This window comes from Sitophilus oryzae, unplaced genomic scaffold (genome assembly GCF_002938485.1).
Source record: "Sitophilus oryzae breed Bouriz unplaced genomic scaffold, Soryzae_2.0 scaffold_1396_pilon_pilon, whole genome shotgun sequence".
In the NCBI taxonomy this organism is placed as follows: Eukaryota; Metazoa; Arthropoda; class Insecta; order Coleoptera; family Curculionidae; genus Sitophilus; species Sitophilus oryzae.
The window spans coordinates 8932197-8953547 of NW_022146055.1; the positions used below are offsets into that span (position 1 = coordinate 8932197).

The 21351-nt window shown below is 32.1% G+C and overlaps 3 protein-coding genes across 4 annotated transcripts; all 3 read left to right on the plus strand.

Annotated features, from left to right (window-relative positions):
- The first annotated feature begins 288 nt into the window (after positions 1 to 288).
- LOC115875998 (protein SGT1 homolog) lies at positions 289 to 4581 on the plus strand. The gene is made up of 5 exons (XM_030891647.1): positions 289 to 525; positions 688 to 909; positions 2467 to 2554; positions 2630 to 2820; positions 4382 to 4581. The coding sequence occupies exons 1-5, from the start codon at positions 496 to 498 to the stop codon at positions 4487 to 4489; spliced, it is 639 nt and encodes a 212-aa protein (XP_030747507.1). The 5' UTR covers positions 289 to 495; the 3' UTR covers positions 4490 to 4581.
- A 504-nt stretch (positions 4582 to 5085) lies between these two features.
- LOC115875995 (FAST kinase domain-containing protein 5, mitochondrial) lies at positions 5086 to 7989 on the plus strand. Its single transcript, XM_030891642.1, has 6 exons — positions 5086 to 6126; positions 6218 to 6372; positions 6426 to 6706; positions 6792 to 7064; positions 7585 to 7811; positions 7863 to 7989. Exons 1-6 carry the CDS (start codon positions 5206 to 5208, stop codon positions 7932 to 7934), a joined length of 1929 nt encoding a protein of 642 aa, XP_030747502.1. The 5' UTR covers positions 5086 to 5205; the 3' UTR covers positions 7935 to 7989.
- Positions 7990 to 8081: 92 nt separating this feature from the next.
- LOC115875997 lies at positions 8082 to 19318 on the plus strand. 2 transcript variants are annotated; one of them, XM_030891646.1, is made up of 6 exons: positions 8082 to 8214; positions 8688 to 8887; positions 9004 to 9263; positions 11677 to 11823; positions 16441 to 16608; positions 18871 to 19265. In XM_030891646.1, the coding sequence occupies exons 1-6, from the start codon at positions 8178 to 8180 to the stop codon at positions 19094 to 19096; spliced, it is 1038 nt and encodes a 345-aa protein (XP_030747506.1). In that variant the 5' UTR covers positions 8082 to 8177; the 3' UTR covers positions 19097 to 19265. The 2 variants fall into 2 exon arrangements, with proteins under 2 accessions (XP_030747506.1, XP_030747505.1); XM_030891645.1 differs by having other exon boundaries at positions 8086 to 8214; positions 8682 to 8887; positions 18871 to 19318.
- The last annotated feature ends 2033 nt before the right edge of the window (positions 19319 to 21351 follow it).

A 21351-nucleotide genomic window follows, 5' to 3' on the forward strand; every position in this document is an offset into this window, starting at 1 on the left:
AACGCAAAAATAGCACAGTATTTATACGGCGAAGTTATAAGAATTTGGAAGAACTAATAATGCACTGACGCATACAAAAATCAAACGAATACTAAATTTCATTTATCAAAAGTATTCGATAGTCGTGGCTCAACGATAAATCATTCATTCATTAACCATTCGATAGTCTAATTCATTCGATAGTTCCCATCGCTGCTAAGAACTAATCCAACCTAACCAACGAAACGATAGAACTACTATCAGAGTACGTAGCTACTATTGACTACGGCCTTTACTACGGCAAGACTACGGTTTCCGGTTTCCGTTTAACTGACAACTGACACTATTGACAAAACACAAAACAATAAACAAGAAAGAAAGCAAGGGGAATAATAAATGCTAAATTTAGAAGAGCAAATATCAGAAAAATATAATTAGTGTAGAAGGCAATGATCAGAGTTAAATTAGAGAGGAAAAGTAAATAAATTGGACTTTTTAATATTTCTACAGGTAGAAATGTCTGAAATAGGTGCCCAAACTCCCAAGGTATTTGTATTTGCTAAAAATCTAAGCTAAAAATAGTTAGATATTACCTATTATTTTTCCGAGGATTCTTAACAGAGAGATTTTTTGAACATTTTTTTATTAGCTAATACATTAGCTATTCCTATAGCTATTATTTTTTAAAACCAATGTATACTTTTTCAGCCTACACTCTCATTAAGACATGATTGGTATCAGTCTGATTCTGCTGTCGTAATTACGATTTTAATAAAAAACATTCAATCTGATCAACTGAAAGTTAGTTTTTCTGATCAAGAAGTAACAGCAGATATCACAGTCCCTGAATATCAAGATTGCCACCTTCAGTTTCATCTAAGTCACAGAATCGTTCCTGAGCAGTGTAGTTACAAAACGTCTGCTTCGAAGGTATGAAGTTATTAAAAAAACAGTATATAATTTTTGTTATTTAGATATAGGTAATTGATATATAATTATTCCGGTGCTTGTCAGATATAACACCCTCCGAATTTGGCATTTATTTATATATCAGTCGAAAGCATACATTTAAATAAGAATTTTAAGCAAAAAAAAATTGCGGATGAACCACAATTTATTGAAAAATAAATAAATTAAAAGTGCATTTTTAGATTATGGTGAAGTTGTATAAGCGTGTAATTATTGTAAAATATGACGATTATATGCATTTTTTATTAATATAAAGGTCAGAATTAATCATTGAGAAGCATTATTAAGTCATAAATCAAAAATAGAGTTGGTGATCTCTATTGTAATATTTGCCTGATCGATTTACTCTTTCGATTCAAACATGCCGCCGGAGCCGTCTGTCACCATTTGTTGTTAAGGATGTAAGCTGCGTAAGCATTGTTGCCAAAGTTATTTCTTGTTTGTATGATACATAATACCGTATGATCGAAAAAAAACGGCATCCAGTTGGCTTGGAAATAGGGTTCCCAACCGTCCCGGTTTGACCGGGATTAACCAGGAATCAGAAAGTTTGTCCCGGCGAAAATTTTGCCTTGGCCGGGACCAAAAAAATCACATTTACATATAATGTATTTGAATTTCTAATATGTAATGTTTTGTTTCAATTATTTAAAAACTTGAAAATAATTGTCCCGGAATCGCCCATGCTCAAGTTGGGAACCCTACTTGGAAATGACGATCGATGACATTCCCCATATAATTTTACATATAAAATGACGGCGATGTTCATTTCATAGCCATGGCTGACGCCGTTTTTTTTTCGATCATACGGTACGTTACATGATACAAAAAAAGAGTTGAAACCGAAAGAGTTTTGATTGCGCTGGTTTCAACCTTTTCGTGAGGGTGTTAGTCTTTTGTTATGTTTTTTTTTTATTTTAATACGAATCTGATTGCTTTCACTTGATTTTACGTGCCGGTCGCCGGACGAACAAATCCTTAACAGTAGCGCTGTCACGATAAGAACAGATTATAAGTTATTTTAAAATCAAGACATTGAAAGCACTCAGATTCGTATTAAAATATAAAAAAAACAACAGATTAACCCCCAAAGAAGTTGAAACCAACGCAATCAAAACTCTTTCGTGCAACTTTGTAGTTATAAATAGTCAGATCTCGTAGGCAAAATATCAGCTAGGGGTAGGAGCAGTTCCTCAGGCGATCGCCTTTTCTTGATTTTAAAATAATTTATAATCTGTTCTTAACGCGAGTTTTCTTCCGACCAGCACGTGTTTTTTTAATGAACCTTTCAAGAAGAAATGAATGAATCTGGCAACGCCGACAAAATTTGGAGGAGTTTTCGCATAGAAAGTAGCCTGTTGTAGCAATAATTAGATGTTTATTTTTTCATTAAATTATGGATCATCCACACTTTTTTTTGGCTTGAAATACTTATTTCGATGTATGCTTTCGAGTGATATAAAAAAAAGTACAAAATTCGGAGGGTGTTATATCTGACAAGCACCAATTATTCCTTAGATTGAAATTAAGTTAAAAAAATTGGAAGGATTAAGATGGGACAAGCTACAAGGAGGAATTAATGAAAAAATCAAGCCAATACCTCAAGGTTAGTGAATTTAGGAGATTATTTAAATATAATATAATGTTAAATTTGCATAAAAGACCTTTATAAAATTTCAAGAACTAGGAACAGCAGGACCACCAGCTTATCCCACATCAAAAAAAGGAAAAGACTGGAATTTAGTAGAAAAAGAAATAACAAAACAAGAAGCAGAAGAAAAACCTGAAGGGGAGGAAGCTCTCAATCAGCTTTTCCAACAAATTTATGGTAAAGGTAGTGATGAAGTAAAGAAAGCAATGAATAAAAGCTATGTAAGTTTATAAATTAGAAGAAGAAAAGTTAGTAAATCTGTTTGGTTAACCTCATAATGAAAAAACGAGACAGTCTTGCTAATGCAATTATTGTCACCTTTCAGAATTCACCAGTTGATAGACTGGTCACACCAAATTACATGAAGTGGAGAAATGTTTTATGTGATTGCTGTATTCTGAAAAGTGACCAATATTATAACTGTCGACTGTCAACATTTACAATATAACTTACAGCCAAAAAAACATATCTCTACTTTTTTATCTTATTCTCCAGCATTTCTTTGTAGTTGCATAAGTATACCGTATGATTGAGAGAAAACGGCGTCAGTGATGGCTATGAAATGAAGATCGCTGTCATTTTGTCATTTTATAGGTAAATTTATATGGGAAAAGTCTTTGAATAAGAAGACTAAGGAAGGAGCATATCAAAAATCTTAGTCCACCGCGATGGGCCTCAAATATGGGCGACTTAAATTCCGGTTTATCAGTGCCGTTCTAATTTTATTTAAAAAATGTAAAACTATGATGTAGGGTAGACGTGGGGTAGACTCAATATTTTTTTTTTATTTTACGTTGTGAATAAATGTTGGTAGTTATTAAAATTGTTATAATAATATAAAATTCTAATAAAAATAGATGTTATAATAATTATTTATAACCATAAACATCCGATACGCTACTGAAGCAGGTAAGTCAAATGCTGTATCTAAATTCTTTGACATCAAATCTTTGACAAGTAGTAAATAAAAGCAAAAATGCAAGAAAAAATATATAATTTGTTAATTTAAGTGAATTTCATAAATGATCGGTTTACTACACGTATGTATAATATATAATCACTTACTAGCGAAAAGTTTATTTTATTTATTCCATTATTTCACTCGATTTTTGCCGAGATCTACCGCACGCTACACAACCAACTATTTTAGAGTCTTTTTCGATAAATCGCGATAGTGTCACTGTTAATTTAAGTTCTGCCACACTTTCCATCTAGATTTACTACCTTTATACAACTTTATACAATTGATTATAGATGATATATAGACAAGGATACAACTATCAGTAATAGAATAAATAATAAATAACATAAAATAAGCTCCGTAAAGAGTGACAAATCCACAAAATTTCAAATCAAATTCAAATGTGTCAGATGAATCGTCAAACAGAACTGTCAAGGATCCCCACCCTAGAGTGCTTTTTCCGCCCACCATGCATGAATACATGGATAGCATTATGCTCCTTAGCATGTCCTTAGTCCTTCCTTGGTCTTCTTATTCAAAGGGAAAAGTCATCGATCATCATTTCCCAGCCAACTGGATGCCGTTTTTTTCGGTCATAGGTAGTAATAAGTAATAAATTATGCTATGATCGAAAAAAACGGTGTTGAGTTGGCTTAGGAATGACGATTGATAACATTCTCCATATAATTTTACATATTAAATTACATGATCATACGTGATCTTCATTTCATAGCCATCACTGACGCCGTTTTTTTTTCGATCATATGGTATTAAACGACCTGTATTATTCTGAATGCATATTGAATATTTCTTTATTTTAGCTTGAAAGTGGTGGCACAGTATTGAGCACTAACTGGTCTGAGGTTGCTGGTAAAAAAGTAGGTGTGAAACCTCCAGATGGAATGGAATTTAAAAAATGGGATAGTTAATTTTGAAATGGTTGTTTTGACATATACAAATTAAATATTTATTTAATATATTTTTGTGTTGGCTTTTTTAATAAATTCCTGGTAGGCCTATATTTGAGATTTTAATTAAGATATATGAGAAAAATACCTATATGTTACAAATGGCTAGACCAAGTGTTTATAAAAAATTATACTTGACTCGTATCATGAGAGATGTCATGAGAGTATCATCATGTAAAAAAGGTATAAATATGGTATAAATCATAGGTATAAATATAAACTACCATATGATAAAAAAAAACGGCGTCAGCGATGGCTGCGAAATGAAGATCGCTGGGTATTACTTTTTATTGTTAATCTAAGGGTATTACCGATCGCGGTATACCCCGATCGCTGTTTATTCTATATGTAAAATTATACGGATATGGATATAATCGATCATGGGGTAATTTCCAAGCCAAAATTGATATATTGCGAGTAGATCTTGTTTTCTATGGAGTAGACTCCTCGTTAATTAAATCTGTTTCACATTCTAAATTATCGATATTTTTGGACGTTCCTAGTTATTTAGTTATTTGATCTACCTATTGGATCTACCAGTGCCAACCCTTGATAACAAAACGTAACCTAATAGGTATTATTGTAGGGGCTTAGGGGTTATGTTGTAATAAGTTATGTTATAAAAATGTTTATTCTTGCAATTTCCAGCTATTTCTTTGATTAAAAATATTAGAAATATGTCATTTAATAGAGCATTTAATCAAGCCTTAATAATGATGCGATTAAACCGTAATTACACATCATTAGCTTATTCATTATTCAATAGAGGAAGTAAGTTTAAACAAAAATTTATCGATATACAGTACTATTTAAGTAAACGAAGATATTTATGTACATATGTGGAAAAAGAAAATAATTATGCTTACCATATTGTCGCCACTGATAATTTAGGTAGTACAGTGAATAGAACAGTTACTAATATTTCTAATGAGCATGAACTTACCACATTTCTGGATCGGAATTGGCGTAATTCGAATAGTACAGACATCGCAAATGCATTCAAAGCCGCTTCGCAATATTGCAAAGATCATCAAATAAATTTGTCAGATACTCGATTTGATTCTTTAGTAGATGGCTTGATGGATCATTGTGAAAATCTTACTGATACGGAATTATTGGAACTTCTGAGATGTTTAAGTGAATATCCAAGATGTGACAGTTATTTAGCTCATAATTTTCATGATGTGTGGAGTTGTTTAGATGATATGTGCTGCTGGAGAATACCCAAGAGGAATGTAGAAACTCTAATAACATTTGCTGATATGTGGTACAAATGGCAAATGGCAAAGTACAGTGACTTTATATATGAAATATTGGACAATTTAGCGAAAAAAACAGACAAACTAACCAAAGAGCAGTTATTACATTTATTTTTTTTGTTTAATGTAAGTAGAAGGAGACAAGTCCATTTTGAATATGAATATGCAATTGAAAAATATATCAATGAGATGACTGTAGACCAAATGGCCGTAATTGCATTGGGTTATTTTAAGACAAAGAGTAAGATTAAACTGTTACCTATTTCGCAAGCTATGATTAAGGGAGTTACTAATTCCTGCAAAGATATACATGAAATCTCGTTAACTGCTATAATGAAGGTAACAACAAATATAAATTTAATATACCTCTATTGATTAGTATTTATAAATAGTGTAGGTCTTGTTATTACATAGTTCTTATATTTTGTAGACATTAAGATTTTCTCAACCACCTAAAGTATTAAATGATATCCAAACAATGTTAGAAAAACTATATCCAGAATTGGATAGATTTTCAAACGTATGTTGTCTTCATATAGCACTAATTTTAACAGCAGTGGTCACTCCAAATTATAATATCTTAAAGTAAGTAAGAATATAAGATATATTAATTAATATTATATTTTTGAAATTTTCAGCAAAGTTTCAGAGATATTATTTAAGGATATTAAAACTATTAGATTAAAAGAAATAGAGCGCATACTAAATGTTTTATCAATGTTTAATTATCATCCCAAAACTGTGCCACGTCTGTATGAAAAAGCTTTTGAAGAACTCCATAAAGATTATCGCTCAAGTGAAATTGCTAGGCATCCAAGGCCTTTTTTATCTGCATTACATTATCTTAGTTTGCAAGAAATCTATTCTTATTCTTACTTGGATAATATATTGGATGCTGAATATATAAACTTATCATTTGGTATTGTATAACAATTGGTATATTTCATGGAAATATTTTTAAATTACAGGTCTAATAAAACTATACTAATTTTATTTTTTTTCAGGAAAATCTGCAAAGTCAGTACCAAGGGAACTGTTTTCCCTGGACTGTAGTATTGACATTGACTGTCCTGATTATAAGGGTAATAGATTACCTCCACATTTAAAATATAAAGCTGCAAAGTGGCTTACTGATTTTATCCCATCACCTGACCAATGGACAAATGTTACATTGGCTGATCGACTATTTATAGCTGCCATAGAAGTTGTAAAAAAAATTGTAAAAAATGAGGACTTTATTTTTCTTCATCATGTACTTCCTCATTTTCAAAGTGGAGGTATACATTTTTTATTTACTTATTTTAAAACGTATATTAATGTATGGACAAGACTATGATGTTGGTAACACATAATTAAATTGTGTTATGATTATTATTAAACCATAGTTCCACATTTGAGATCAACTAGCTTAAAGATTATTTGGAAAAAGAATTAATTAATCTATGCCAACCCTATATTTGATAGCTAACAACTCTGGCTAACAATAACATCAAAATAAAACAATTCACCACAATACACAAAAACACTTAACAGCTGACGCGCGTTTTGTTAACCATGTTAGAATTTACAGCAGATGGTTAAAACTTGTTTTAACTTAGTCAAGTTAAAGCTAGTTTTAATCAAAAACCATGTTGGCATGTTAAGGTAACAATCTTGATGCTAAACGCGCGTCCAATGTTAAAAGTAAAGTACTTATGTATATCATGTTGAATTAGTGTTTTAGTTTGCTGTTGTAACACTAAAAGTTCCAACCCCCAACTGTAAGCAAACAATAACAGTATAAATGTAATATTTCAGTTATAGTTGTTTGCAAGAATATAGAAACAGATCAGTTTGTTAAGCCTAAAGGTTTTGAGAATTATATATTAGGTGATATTATGGTTCCTTTTAACGATGGGTCTTTAAAATGGTACGCAATTATGGTTGTGGGCTATAATAATACGATTAAGGAAACAAGCATTCCATTAGGACATATGCTCATGAAGGAAAGACAGTTGAAAAAAATTGGTTACACGCCAAGAATGGTATGTTTGAATTTAATTTCAAAATTAAAATATTAAATTTTCTGATTTCAGGTTATATGGAATCAATTTCTGCCATTAACTGCCAAAGAAAAAGAACGATATATTTCATCTATGTTATTGTAGAATTACCAGTTGTAGTATATTTATGAGATTTTTTATAATAAAGCTTAATAAATAATTATTTGTGATTTGTTTCATACATTTTAAATTTATATTACTTGAACTTCAGTCAGGTAAAAATAGTTTACCTAATTATTTCTGACATTTTTGTCATAGTAGGCCTTTGTTTGACAGTGATCTTTCTTTATGTATAAACAAAAGTAATTTTGATTCTAACTATTTTTTCTTGCTTAAAAATCTTCTAAAATGAATAAAACTACTGATAAAGTGTTTCGTCGTAAAGGTAAGAAACTGTTTATTAAAATATACTGCATTTTAAATATCTACAATTTAATTTCTTAAAATAAGGTCTGTGCACATTATCATGCATGTATCGTTTCCAGAATGTAACTTTTTGACTATGCTTTTTGATTCTGAAAAATATTTAGCGGTTTTATAAGTAACTAATTCACAGTGTCCGGCACGTATCGTATTATACACGCACCCAATATTTCTATTCAGTATACTCAAAATAATATTTCGTCTAGGTGCGGATCGTATTGGATATTGTATTAATTGAATTTTGTCTTGTTTCTTTTACATTCAGGTAACATAACTTTAATGTAGCAAACTCTTCATGTATGAATAAGTGAAATGTAAATACACAGTGTAGTTGCTGGGACGGAAACGATACGTTTATGATAATATGCATATAGACATGTAGATTTGCTTCTCTAAATATATAACCGTGCTTTTCTATTTGTTAATGAGTTATAGATAGCATTACCAGAATAAGTAAAAATGAACCAGGACGCAAGGATGCACCCCGTCCGAGAAGTAGAAGTGTTTTCACAAGCTCTCATGTCAGTGATGAAATGCCTTCTAGAGATATGATGAAATTGGAAGGGCCCTCTAGTTGGCCACCCTACGTTCCTAAGCCTATTACCGTAAAAAACTATTTTACAGATGATTTTAATGTAAGTGTATCTTAACGTTTTACTACGTTTTCAACATAATAATACATTATTACTATTGATTCCCTAGTGTATATGTGGTCTGCATAGATATTTGTTTATTTTAATGATGTTTTTAGGATTATTATGGCGACGATACATATCAAATGAGCGGAACAGTCATTTCGCCTCATGGAGTAATTACTTTACGCTTACATGACCGCATTCGTGTTGATATATCTCCAGAACGCGCTGTTAGGATTGCCAATGCCAAAACTGGCATCGTTTTGGCGCTCAGTGCCAGCGGGTCGTCGTCCGGTCTCATACATCCGAATGGACGAGTATATCAGTATGGTTCGAGAGTAGAAATTATGGCAAATGATAGTCATGGCAATGATAAGTAAGTGATTAGGGTGTCACAATATTCTACTAGTGTCTAGTCTATATCTAATGATCCCTGCCAGCAAGCCTGCCACGACTTTTCTGTTTTGCCGGTTGGCTATGTGTATTTTGAAGTTTGACAATAATTAACAAAAACAGCTGACGATTATCCAAACAAATTAATTCAGCAATCAAATTTGTATTAAAAAAAAATAGGGAAATCATAACAATCAAACCTGCAATATATATATTGACTATAGGCAGCGCTCTATACGGCCGAAATCAGAAAATATCACTATGTATTTCACGCCGTTCCTGTTACAGTTCACGTTGATCGCATTAAAATAATATTGAAATCGTAGCTTTATCACAATATTTAAGTATTTTAGTTTTTTGCTAGTGCAGTTATTGATGTAACGTTGTTTCGGCTAGTAAAAATTAAGTAAAAAAGAACTCGAACTGGGCGTCGCGTTGTGTTCTGACAATTTCAAATGTTAATAAAAATGAAGAAAAAATGATAAGGAGGGCGTAACCCGTAAAGGAGGTCGTAATTATGTGGTTGGGTGCAATAATATACAATAACTCAACTTTCCCGAATATTCAACTCTCCCGAATCAACATTTTATAGCTTCACAGCTTCTCAAACTGATCTGATTAAAAGCAAAAATGGATTCAAGCAGTTCGACGAAACAAGTGAGTAAACAAAGTGCCCATTACATAATGAAAAAATTAAATAGACATATATTATGAGAGGATAAACTCTTTTTAATCCACTAGTGCTTAATTTTTTATGAATATCTTCTAAAATTATAATAATGTACCTCCAAAAAATTTCGTTATAGTCGAAATAGCCCAAGTTATGTCCCCACTAGCTAAACAGTGCATAAAACTATGCTCCTTACCGTAGTTGAACTCATCTAAAAACTTTTATTAGCTTCAATAATAAATTATAATACAAGTTGGACCTTCTCAAAATATTTATTTTTTTAGAATTTGCACAAATTATACTTCCACAACATTTTAATAATAATACCGATTGTTTACGATATTCTCCGATGGTGGCAGCATCGGTCGACAATGCACCAAGCCTTATTTATGCGAAAGGATCATCATGAACATATTCCAATACAACCTCACACTCGATGTTTTAATACCCCATTTAAATTAATTTAAAGTAAATTATAGTCCTTATAGGCAAAGCAAAATTAAAAAGCAGCAATAAATATATGTAACAACTAGCGTGTACTCGCGACTTCGTTCGCGTCGAATTAATCATTTGTAATGGTGATGATAAATAAAAGCAAGAATTTCCATTAACATACAAACTGGATAAAATTTTCTCACATTTATGTCAGCACGAGAAAAAACAATATGGCGATATTATTATATAACTTGGTAATATTTGAGGGGTAGTTTTATCTCGTTGGAATTTGACTTTCGAAAAATCCGTTTGCCAAAAGTAAGCTTTTTACGTCAATCAGTTTAAGCAGAATCGTGGTTAATCAATTACCCAACTTTTTGGAACACCCTGTATGATTTTTTAAAAAATTTCAAAATATGTAAAAAAAACAAAATAAATTATGCGTTTCCAAGCGTTTTTCCGAAAGACTAACCGTTTTTTAAATAACAAATATTGTAATATTTGAGGGGCGTTTTCACCCTCTTGGAATTTGAGATTCGAGAAACCCCTCCTTATCGAACCTCTACACCCCACAGTCACTCTGTTTGCCAAAAATCAGCTTTAAACGTCAAGCAGTTTAAGCAGAATCGTGATTACTCAATGGTCATATTTTATGAAATACCCTGTATAATTTTTAAAAAATCTTAAAATATGTAAAACAACAAAATAAAATATACGTGTTTAAGAGTTTTTCACCCCCTGTGAATTCGGTGGTTTCACCCCTTTAGCATTCGAGTTTCGAAAAATCCCTTCTTATCGAACTTCTACGCCCTACAGTCAATCCGTTTTCCAAAAATCAGCTTTTTACGTCAAGCGCTTTAAGCAGGATCGTGATTAATCAATGACCAGATTTTTCGAAACACCCTGTATACATTTATAAAAAATCTTAAAATATGTAATAAAACAAAATAAAATATACGTGTTTTTTTCGAAAACTTGGCCGTTTTTTGAATAAAAAATATTGTAATATTTGAGAGGTGGTTTCCAAGTTTGAGTTCCAAGGGGGTGCCCTTGGAACTGGAATTTCGAAAAATCCCTTCTTATCGAACCTCTACACCCTAGAATCAACCTGAATGCCAAAATTGAGCTTCTTACCTTGAGTGGTTTGAGCAGGATCGTGATTAATCAGTGAGTCAGTCGCTTAAGGATTTTATATATTAGTATAGATCAAAATAAACGAAAATTGAGATGTATCCAGATAATTGCGACTGTTTGTTTAAGGTTACTTGAATATTCTTTTTTTGATATCCAGGTTTGCAAAAATGTGGTACAAAGGAGTTAGCTTTAGCAGTATGCAGTGTGCCTTAGTCTATCTGGTTGACTCGGCCGGAACACGGACTACTACAGATTCGTTTAACGATTTGTCGCAGCATGATTTCACACTGAATGTGTTTTATGAGTAAGTCTTAATTTTTTAAGGTACTAATTTGGGATTTCTGTAGATTTTATTACTAAAGAAAAAAAAAATAGTCATAATTTTAGATATTATGATTGACATGTTTTAAGAAAATATTTTTAACTTTCCCATACTTAAATTAATTTCTAATTTATTTCTCGTAGGGGAGCGGGGGGCACGTTGTTACCATTTTTAGATAATTGTCAATATGACAAAAGCTATTAAATAATTTATACATTTGGTTGCTTTTATCGTTAGTATGTCTATTCAGCTATTAAAATATGACCTAAAAGTTATTAAAATTTATGTAATTTTTTCACAATGAACAAAAAACATCGATTGTAACAACTTACCCCCTATTTGGGGCTAGTTGTTACATCTTCGGGGCACGATGTTACGGTAGATAAATAAACAAAATCATCAATAATAAATCATTTTTTTTATTATTTCAAAGCGTTATAAACAAAAGAGATCACTTTAAACAGTATTTTAACATTTATGAGTAATTATAATATCTACAGCATGGAGAAAAAGACCCATGTATCATTCTGGGAAACACCATCTTCGAAACTGAATTTCCAGCAGCATTTATCAATTATTCTAAATGTTCCTCTTTCGGCAGATGTGATCGCACTGACTTGTTTTTGACCACGGGCAGCAACTATTTTTTAGGCTTCTGTACCGTTGTGACACCTCTGTTTCGTCAACATTCCATATGCGCGAAGGCGAAGCAGTGAATTCATATTTTTGGAGAAAGCCTTACAGTTTGCCAGAAAAATCATTGGTTCTGTTGAACGACGTTCTTCTATCCAAAGATGTACCTTCTGGTGTTCGTAGAGATAGTTGAGGATTTCTATCCATAAAACTTTTAAACCAGTCCGGCCCAACCATGTTATTTTTAAGCCAGCTGGGGGGAATATTTGTTAATTCGAGTTTTACAGCACATTGGTAAGCTAGTTTTCGGACTTCTCTTGGTAGTAAACTAAAATATATTTCTTTTGAGTAGATAAGAAGCTAATTAGTTCTGTTTCTTGTGAGAATACCAATCTAGGTTTAACGTAACCCAATGAACAACTTTCGTTGTTTTTGTTTTTTCTGACATAGGTACCTGGACAAGGACATCGGACATAAATTAAACATTTCACTTGCTTTACGAATGCTCGTTTTATTCTGCAGTATGCCTACTGCAGCAGATTCATAAACTTCTTGACTAGTTGTACCTCTTTCTGTTTTTCTTTGATAGTTTCTCATTCTGAAAAAAAAACAAAGAATATTTAGAAATTTTAAAATATGAAGACGAACGGTACAACACAAGGCATGGTTTTTGTAGTTTTTTATATGTAACAACTTACCCCAAAAAATTGTAACTACCTGCCCCGTGGTACGTTTTTAAATATAAATTGTTAAAAAGTCAGCATTAATGGATATCTATAGTAGAAAAAAACAACATTGCAAATTACAGGTAGATATATTATGAACGTTCAAAGTTAAAATTTTTGAGAAAATAAAAAATATAGACATCAGTAATCAAAAATTTCGTAAAAGATTTGTTTACTTACTTGGTTCAAATTTGAGACACATGCACACAACTTAGCAGCGTGGCGCTTGACGGGTCACTGATCATTTTTATTTAATGAACGATGTTATAAGGAAACAAATGAGTCAACTTATGCCCACCAAAAAGTTAAAAATCTCGGTAAAAAAGGCGTGTAACTTCTTACCCGTGTAACAACGTGCCCCCCGCTCCTCTACTTTACGTTTAACATGTATTTCGGAAAACAAATAATTTAGTAATTTAATTAGCAGAAAGTTAAAAATATTTTTTTAAAACATGAGAATACACGGACTACTACAGATTCGTTTAACGATTTGTCGCAGCATGATTTCACATTGAATGTGTTTTATGAGTAAGTCTTAATTTTTTAAGGTACTAATTTGGGATTTCTGTAGATTTTATTTCTAAAGAAAAAAAATTAGTCTTAATTTTAGATATTACGATTGACATGTTTTAAGAAAATATTTTTAACTTTCCCATACTTAAATTAATCTCTAATTTATTTCCCGTACTATACATTTAAAATGTATTTCGGAAAACAAAATTTGTTTTTTAATAATTATTTAATAATTTAGTAATTTAATTAGCAAAGTTAAAAATATTTTTTTAAAACATGAGAATCATAATATTTAAAATTATGACGATTTTTTTCTTAAGAACGTGTTGATTATGCTTATAGCATTATGATCCGAAAAGAGTACTGCCAGATTTATAATAATATATTCATTTTACTATTCAAAACTATTTTGAATAAAATGAATAATTAAAAAAAAAAAATATGACCAATTATATTTAAATCTACTTATTTAATATTAAGTAGTTTCTTTATTGTAAATTTAGCTTAAAGCTTCATTCAGAACCTCGAAATCAGTGGAATAAATTAGTAGTTTCAATTAGCCGTAGAAGTTTGTTCATCTAATTTTAATGTAAGCATTCAGAACATCAAAATTAGTGGTAGTAATTTTCAATCAATGGAAAAAGTTAACAAACTTTTGACTTTTCCACTAATTATACTTCAAAATTTGCGAGGAATGTCATTTTGGCCTTTGATTATCACCCGTCAAGAAAAATTTTTGTTAGAAGTCAAAAGTTTATGGTTTTATAAGCTAAATATTATTCTTTCTCTATGGATACAACAGACTACCGCAAGCTGTTGCTAGGATGTTTTATTAATTTTAATTGGGTTTTTAGCAGGGTTGAAAAAAATCATGATTTTTTTAAAAAAATCAAAAAAATCAGATTTATATGACTTAAATCAGATTTTTTTGATTTTAATTCAAAACAATATTTAAATGGGGTTTCCAAATGACTACTACTTATTTCCAATTAAAGTCCTATCCTAAATGGCTAAATCTTTATAACTCTGTCCGTTGTCGATAACATTAATAATTCTAAATCACCAATATATTTCTCAAAAAAGTCGCTCGCTTCAGATCAAAAGGATTTTTTTTCAAACGTCTCAAAAGTATTAATTTTTGCCATTTTAATGCCTAGGTATAAAAGTAAAGCACTGTTACGCCTAAGCACAAAAGTACAAAAATATATTATTAAACTGATATTAAGTGTCAAATTCAACGAGTGTACAAATTAAATTGTTGCTTGATTACTGTTTATATTATTTGCAATATTTGAAATTGATTAAAAATTATTGTAATGTTTTAAAAAAAAAGTATGCAAGTTCTATTAGGAGTAAAATGTACTTTTTGTGCTTCCTTGTAACGTCGGAATAGCTCATAGCTTTACGATGGTCCTTCAAAGGAGTATAATTCATCAAAAAAAGTATAATTTTTACTCCTAATAAAACAATACACTATTGTTCGGAAATACTCTAAGTCGAGAATGAAATTAGTATTATCTAATGTCAAAGTGTGAAATACTTACTGAGGATCAAAATGTCGGTAAGAATTTGGAAAAATACAACCATTTCAAAGAAAAATAAAACAACATATTTCCTGACAACGATTATTATAGATTCTTGGGAATGAAGATATAGTCTCTATATCAGAAGAATCTTGTTCTGCACTAGACTGCGAATGATGTGTATTCGACCAGCAAATTATTATTAAATTAACTTATACATAAATTTTAAAATAAATCTCCGCGTTTAGTGGTCTAATGGATTCACACGAAATTACTTCAAAAATCGGTCCAACATTTAAATTGATGAATAGATATTTTTATATAGTTTTATAACATTTACATGCAATTACTTTTCGATTTATTATCTGTTATATCTTTTATAGAAATATTTTTTATAGTTTTCTAGAACACATTTTTATAACTTTTACAGTTATTTTTTTATTTATAATAAAGTTTTAATAAAATTATTTTTTTTTGATTTAAATCAATGATTAAAATTAAAAAAATCACTTGATTTAAATCACGATTTAAATCATGATTTAAATCATTTGATTTAAATCATGCCAACCCTGGTTTTTAGACATTGTGAATGATCGTAAACTAAAAAGTATAAAATGTAATTGAAACCACTAATTTATTCCACTAATTGGGAGGTTCTGAATGAATCTTTATACTTTTTAATTTACGATCATTCACAATGTCTAAAAAACACAATTAAAATTAATAGAATATCCTAGCAACAGCTTGCGGTAATCAGTTGTATCCATAGACAAAACCCAAAATTTAGCTTATAAAACAGTAAACTTTTGATATCTAACCACAGTTTCTCTTGACAGATGACAATCAAAATCCAAAATGACATTCCTCTCACATTTTACACAAGTATAATTAGTGGAAAAGCTAATAGTTTCTTAACTTTTTCTACTAATTGAAAATTACTACCACTAATTTTGACGTTCTGAATGCTTACATTAAAATTAGAGAAACAAACTTCTACGCTAATTGAAACCACTAATTGCGAGGTTCTGGATGAAACTTAAACTTCACAAATAACATTTTTGATATGAACTCGAAGATATGACAAAAGCTGATCAAATTTAACTTTTAGAGTAGTTTAATTTAGATATTTAGAATGTAATGCAGAATTTAATAATGTAACAATATAAATTGTTCATTTTAAACAGCTGTTATGATTATTATTTTAGAGATTCACCATATTTAGATCAAACACCGTCACCTACAACTACTACTCAGTTGGTCAACGAGGCCGTGAGCGTTCTGCAAGCTACTAACTACTGGTACACCGAGGATGGTACTGAGAATTGGATAATAAACAACGTACGAATTTCGCAGACTGCCGATGGATTAGTGCGGTATGTTTTTATTTTTTAGCGTGTTAAGCAACTCATAAAATTTCTTTTAGGGCATTTGAAAATATTGGAAGAGTTTTACAGCATTTTTTAAAAAATGGGGTAAACGACGATGGAATTCACCATATTCTCTCCTTTTTTTTTATATATAACATGTTTGGCACGGTGTTTAATCACCGCGACCTTACAGACATTTTTGTGTGTCTCCGTTTCTTGAGTTATAACTCATCATACAGCCTCAGGGTTTTGACAAAAGCTAGTATCGCGAGACTGCTTCACAGAAACTAGTTCTCTATTTCCGATATTAGTTGTACGGTGTTGTACCAAAGTTTATGGCACGAATGGTTGTGAACACCTCAGTGATGAGGTGTTCAGGTGTTTTCCCATTTTCCCGCATGAGATGAAGTTACAATTATGTCATTTAACATGATCCAGAAAAGACAGTAAACTTCTCTGGAACAGGCATATTAAGAACATTACCAGCAAAGCCACAAAGGCTCTCATGATATGCAGAAGACTGGCGGGAAATAGATAGGGCTGCCCTAATATTTTGCGCTGGATGTATACCATGATAGTAAGACCCATGATTAGCTATGGAGCAGTTGCTTAGTACACAAAACTAGAGCAACGTGTACAGCAAGGCAAAACCTGTGCAAAGTACAGAAAGAACATGCCCAACAACAGCAATGGAGGTCATCCTAGACCTAACTTCACTGCACCTTGTCCTCGGTAGTTATGCCAATGTAACAATTATTAGAATGGTCATTGACGGAAACAGTACTGGGAGAACTTTTCAGATCAGGGGCTTCACCCTCAAAAATATATAATATATCCTCATAGGGCATTTAAAAGGGCTGTCAGGTCCTTGCTGGTTGCGAGGGCATATTATGACGTGGAGGAGTTTTTCGCTGGTTCTTGGTAGGTCCGACTTACTTGTTTGACTGTCGGGAAATATTTTTATTTGTAGATATTTATTTTTTTTAAATTTAGGTCTCTTAAACTAATGAACGTATTTGTAAGATTATTGTATATTTTGTGCTATCTTGTTTTTAATTGTTTTTTTTTAATTTTTTGATTGAGATTGATTAAGATTGATTGATTGATTGAATTTACAACTTTGAACACCTCACTGTAGTATTGAGTAATAAAAAGGATTGGAAGGGCTCATTTGCTCAGCATGTAAAAGACAATACAATAACGTGGTATACTGTTGCTTCCAATAACCAAAGCAGGGGGGCCGAATTAGGCAGTATTTAGGCCGAAAACTAAATACTCCGAATCAATGAGCAATGGGGAATACTTCAAATCTACGCTATCGAAAGATGCGTACAATTTATCTTAGATAGGAACTATCGAAAACAGGAAATAGCCATCTTATCCGATAACCAAGCAGCACTAAACACGATCAACTCAGTAACCATCAATTCGAAGTTGGTCAAAGAATGCCTAGTGAAGCTGAACAAATTAGGCAAAGTAAATAAAATCCTCCTACTCTGGGTGCCCGCTCACCAAGGGATAGAAGACAATGGAAAAGCAAACGAACTAGCTAGAAAAGGAGCTAGAAAAGGAGCACTCCCACTAACTGGACCAGAACCGTTCTGTTTTCCAAGCGGAAACCAACTAAAAGCGGAACTGAAGAACCTGGAAGACTCCATACGTAACCTAGAATAGGAGTCCTCGAACGGTCTAAGACACTCGAAAAAGTTCCTTAGAATTTACGACCGAGAAAAATCAAAGATTTTCCTTGATTTAAGTAAAAATAATCTTCGGATTGTCACGGGGTTTCTAACAGGACATTGTCTCCTCAACGAACACCTCAGTAGGCTGAACCGGAGAAACAATGGCGAATGCAGATTCTGCGGGGAAAATGGGGTAACACCAGAATACCTTATCACTGAATGCGCCGAGACGACGACAGTTCGTGCCATGAACTTTGGTACGGCTGATGGAGAGCTGGCCTCTGTGCAGCCGTCTCAGATACGACCTTTAACCCTGATGCTGTATGATGAATTATAACTCGTTGTAACTCAAGAATAGATCTATATAGATCTGTAAAGTCGCGGCGAACTCCTCTCCTAAACATTCTACATTCTACATGATCCAGTTATTTCGACTATTACTTAAGGAAAAGCTCTAATTTAATGATTTTAAATTTCCCTTCAATATTAATAGACAATGATGGCCCAGAAGAAGATATTTTGTTTCATAATTCGACATTGTCTACCACTTTCAAAGTCATTATATCACAGTTTTTCTTTCTTTCAGCGTTGGAAGAAACAGCAACAAATTCTCGCTACGTACATCCCCTACCAACGGATCAGCTTCAATTTCATCCCCATACATGCACTGTACAGGCTCCATGGGCCAGACAAGACACCTCTTCGTTCGAAGAGGCGAGAGACGCATGCACTACGACGGGTCCACGTTCATCGTACGCAACGCTGGACACTCGGCCGGTTTCGACGAAAAGCACCAGCTGAAAGTTTACTGAGGAAGCCCGCGCGCTCAGCACCGAAACGTCGACTGTGAAACGACGCCCCGTTACCAACGGGGAATTTATAGTTTTATATTGTGAGCGGTTTACACATCGTGAAGTGTTTTAATTCATTGTATTTTTATAAGACAGTGATCATTTGCATTAAATTTTTGTTTTGACTTCAGGGGATCGTTTTACTGTATAAGATTTGAATAAAGCGGTTTGAAAAGTAAAATACTTTTGGAATTTTTATCATTATAAGTTATCATAGCATTTATATAAAAATGTCATCGATTGTTATTTCCAAGCTAGCAGGACGTTGTTTTTTTCTCGATCATACAGATAAGAACACTAGGGTACTATAAGCGATACTAATTAAAATTTTAGTTACGTAATCGAGGGCGCGATTTTTAAATTCAATGTTTCCAGCCATAGAAATATTCAGCGCCGGCGCCGGGCTGACTAATTAGAATTTAAATTTCCCGCTGGGGATTCAGGTGGTAGCTCTATTGTAAAAAATGTCAAATTGTCACAGTTGTCACATTTATTTATTTATTTCAAATACGTTTAAATAAAATATACGACAGCCTCCCCATAAGAGCAATGAGAGGATTTACGTCCCAGTATTGAAGAACAGAAAATCGAGTCGAATGGTTTCAAGACATAAGTTCATCCTTGTTTAGTCAAACCTCCTACAACACAAGGATAGACTTATGTAGGAAATGCATTGAAATTCTATAGCCATTCTTCAATATCGGGACAGGAATTTAAGCGGTACCTTTGGCGGTACCATCCGTATATTTTATTTTAAACGTATTTGATTTATTTCCTGTCATTCTCATTCGTTTTGACACTTTAGTTTTGTATTACGAGTTTTTGGTTTAAATGAATTGTGTTGTGATACTTTAAGTATTACCTTGATGAGATAAACGCAATTTAATTAATTGCTAAAAAAATTACTAGCAGGCCTTGCAGTCGAAGATTGTCCTTTTTAGAACGTCTTTTAGTGCGAAGTATACAAGATAGCTTAAAGCTTCATTCAGAACCCCCCAATTAGGGGAATAAATTAGTGGTTTCAATTAAGCTTCATTCAGAACCTCGAAATCAGTGGAATAAATTAGTAGTTTCAATTAGCTGTAGAAGTTTGTTCACCTAATTTTAATGTATGCATTCAGAACGTTATAATTAGTGGTAGTAATTTTCAATTAGTGGACAAAGTTAACAAACTTTTGACTTTTCCACTAATTATACTACAAAATTTGCAAGGAATACCATTTTGGCCTTTGATTACCACTCGTCAAGAAAAATTTTGGTTAGAAATCAAAAGTTTATTGTTTTATAAGCTAAATATTATGCTTTCTCTATGGATTCAACAGACTACCCCAAGCTGTTGCTAGGATATTTTATTAATTTTAATTGTGTTTTTTAGACATTGTGAATGATCGTAAACTAAAAAGTATAAAGTGTAATTGAAACCACTAATTTATTCCACTAATTGGGAGGTTCTGAATGAAGCTTTACACTTTATACTTCTTAATTTACGATCATTCACAGTGTCTAAAAAAACACAATTAAAATTAATAAAATATCCTAGCAACAGCTTGCGGTAGTCTGTTTATCCATGAGAAACCATAATATTTAGCTTATAAAACAATAAACTTTTGATTTCTAACCAAAATTTATCTTGACGGATGATAATCAAAGGCCAAAATGACATTCCTCGCCAATTTTGAAGTAATTCGTTTATTAACTTTTTTGACTAATTGAAAATTACTACTTACTACCACTAATTACGTTCTGAATGCTTACATTAAAAATAGGTGCACAAACTTCTACGCTAATTGAAACCACTAATTTATTCCATTAATTGCGAGGTTCTGAATGAAGCTTAATAGGCAATGCAAAAAACTCATCGCAACTTTATTAGAATATTTTGAACGGGAAAGTGGTAGCAATAGCCCTTTATGTCCCTTAAGACCTGTTAAGGAGGTAGGGGGAGGTTTTGTTGGTGTAAATAATAGCCGGTTATATATTTATAATTAATATAAAAAATATATATTTTTGTTTCTTAAAGTATTTTGACTAAAAGAAAATATGTAAAAGTGGGCAACGCTGTGCCGCTCAAGCTTAATCACGTGACTAAAAGTTTAATTGGTATGAGCATAGTCTGTCCAACGACAGGATACTTGACAGTGACAGATGCTGTTGTATTAATTCACGGTTAAATTGAATATTCGGACATTATTTAGATGTCGTTTGTCGAAAGATTC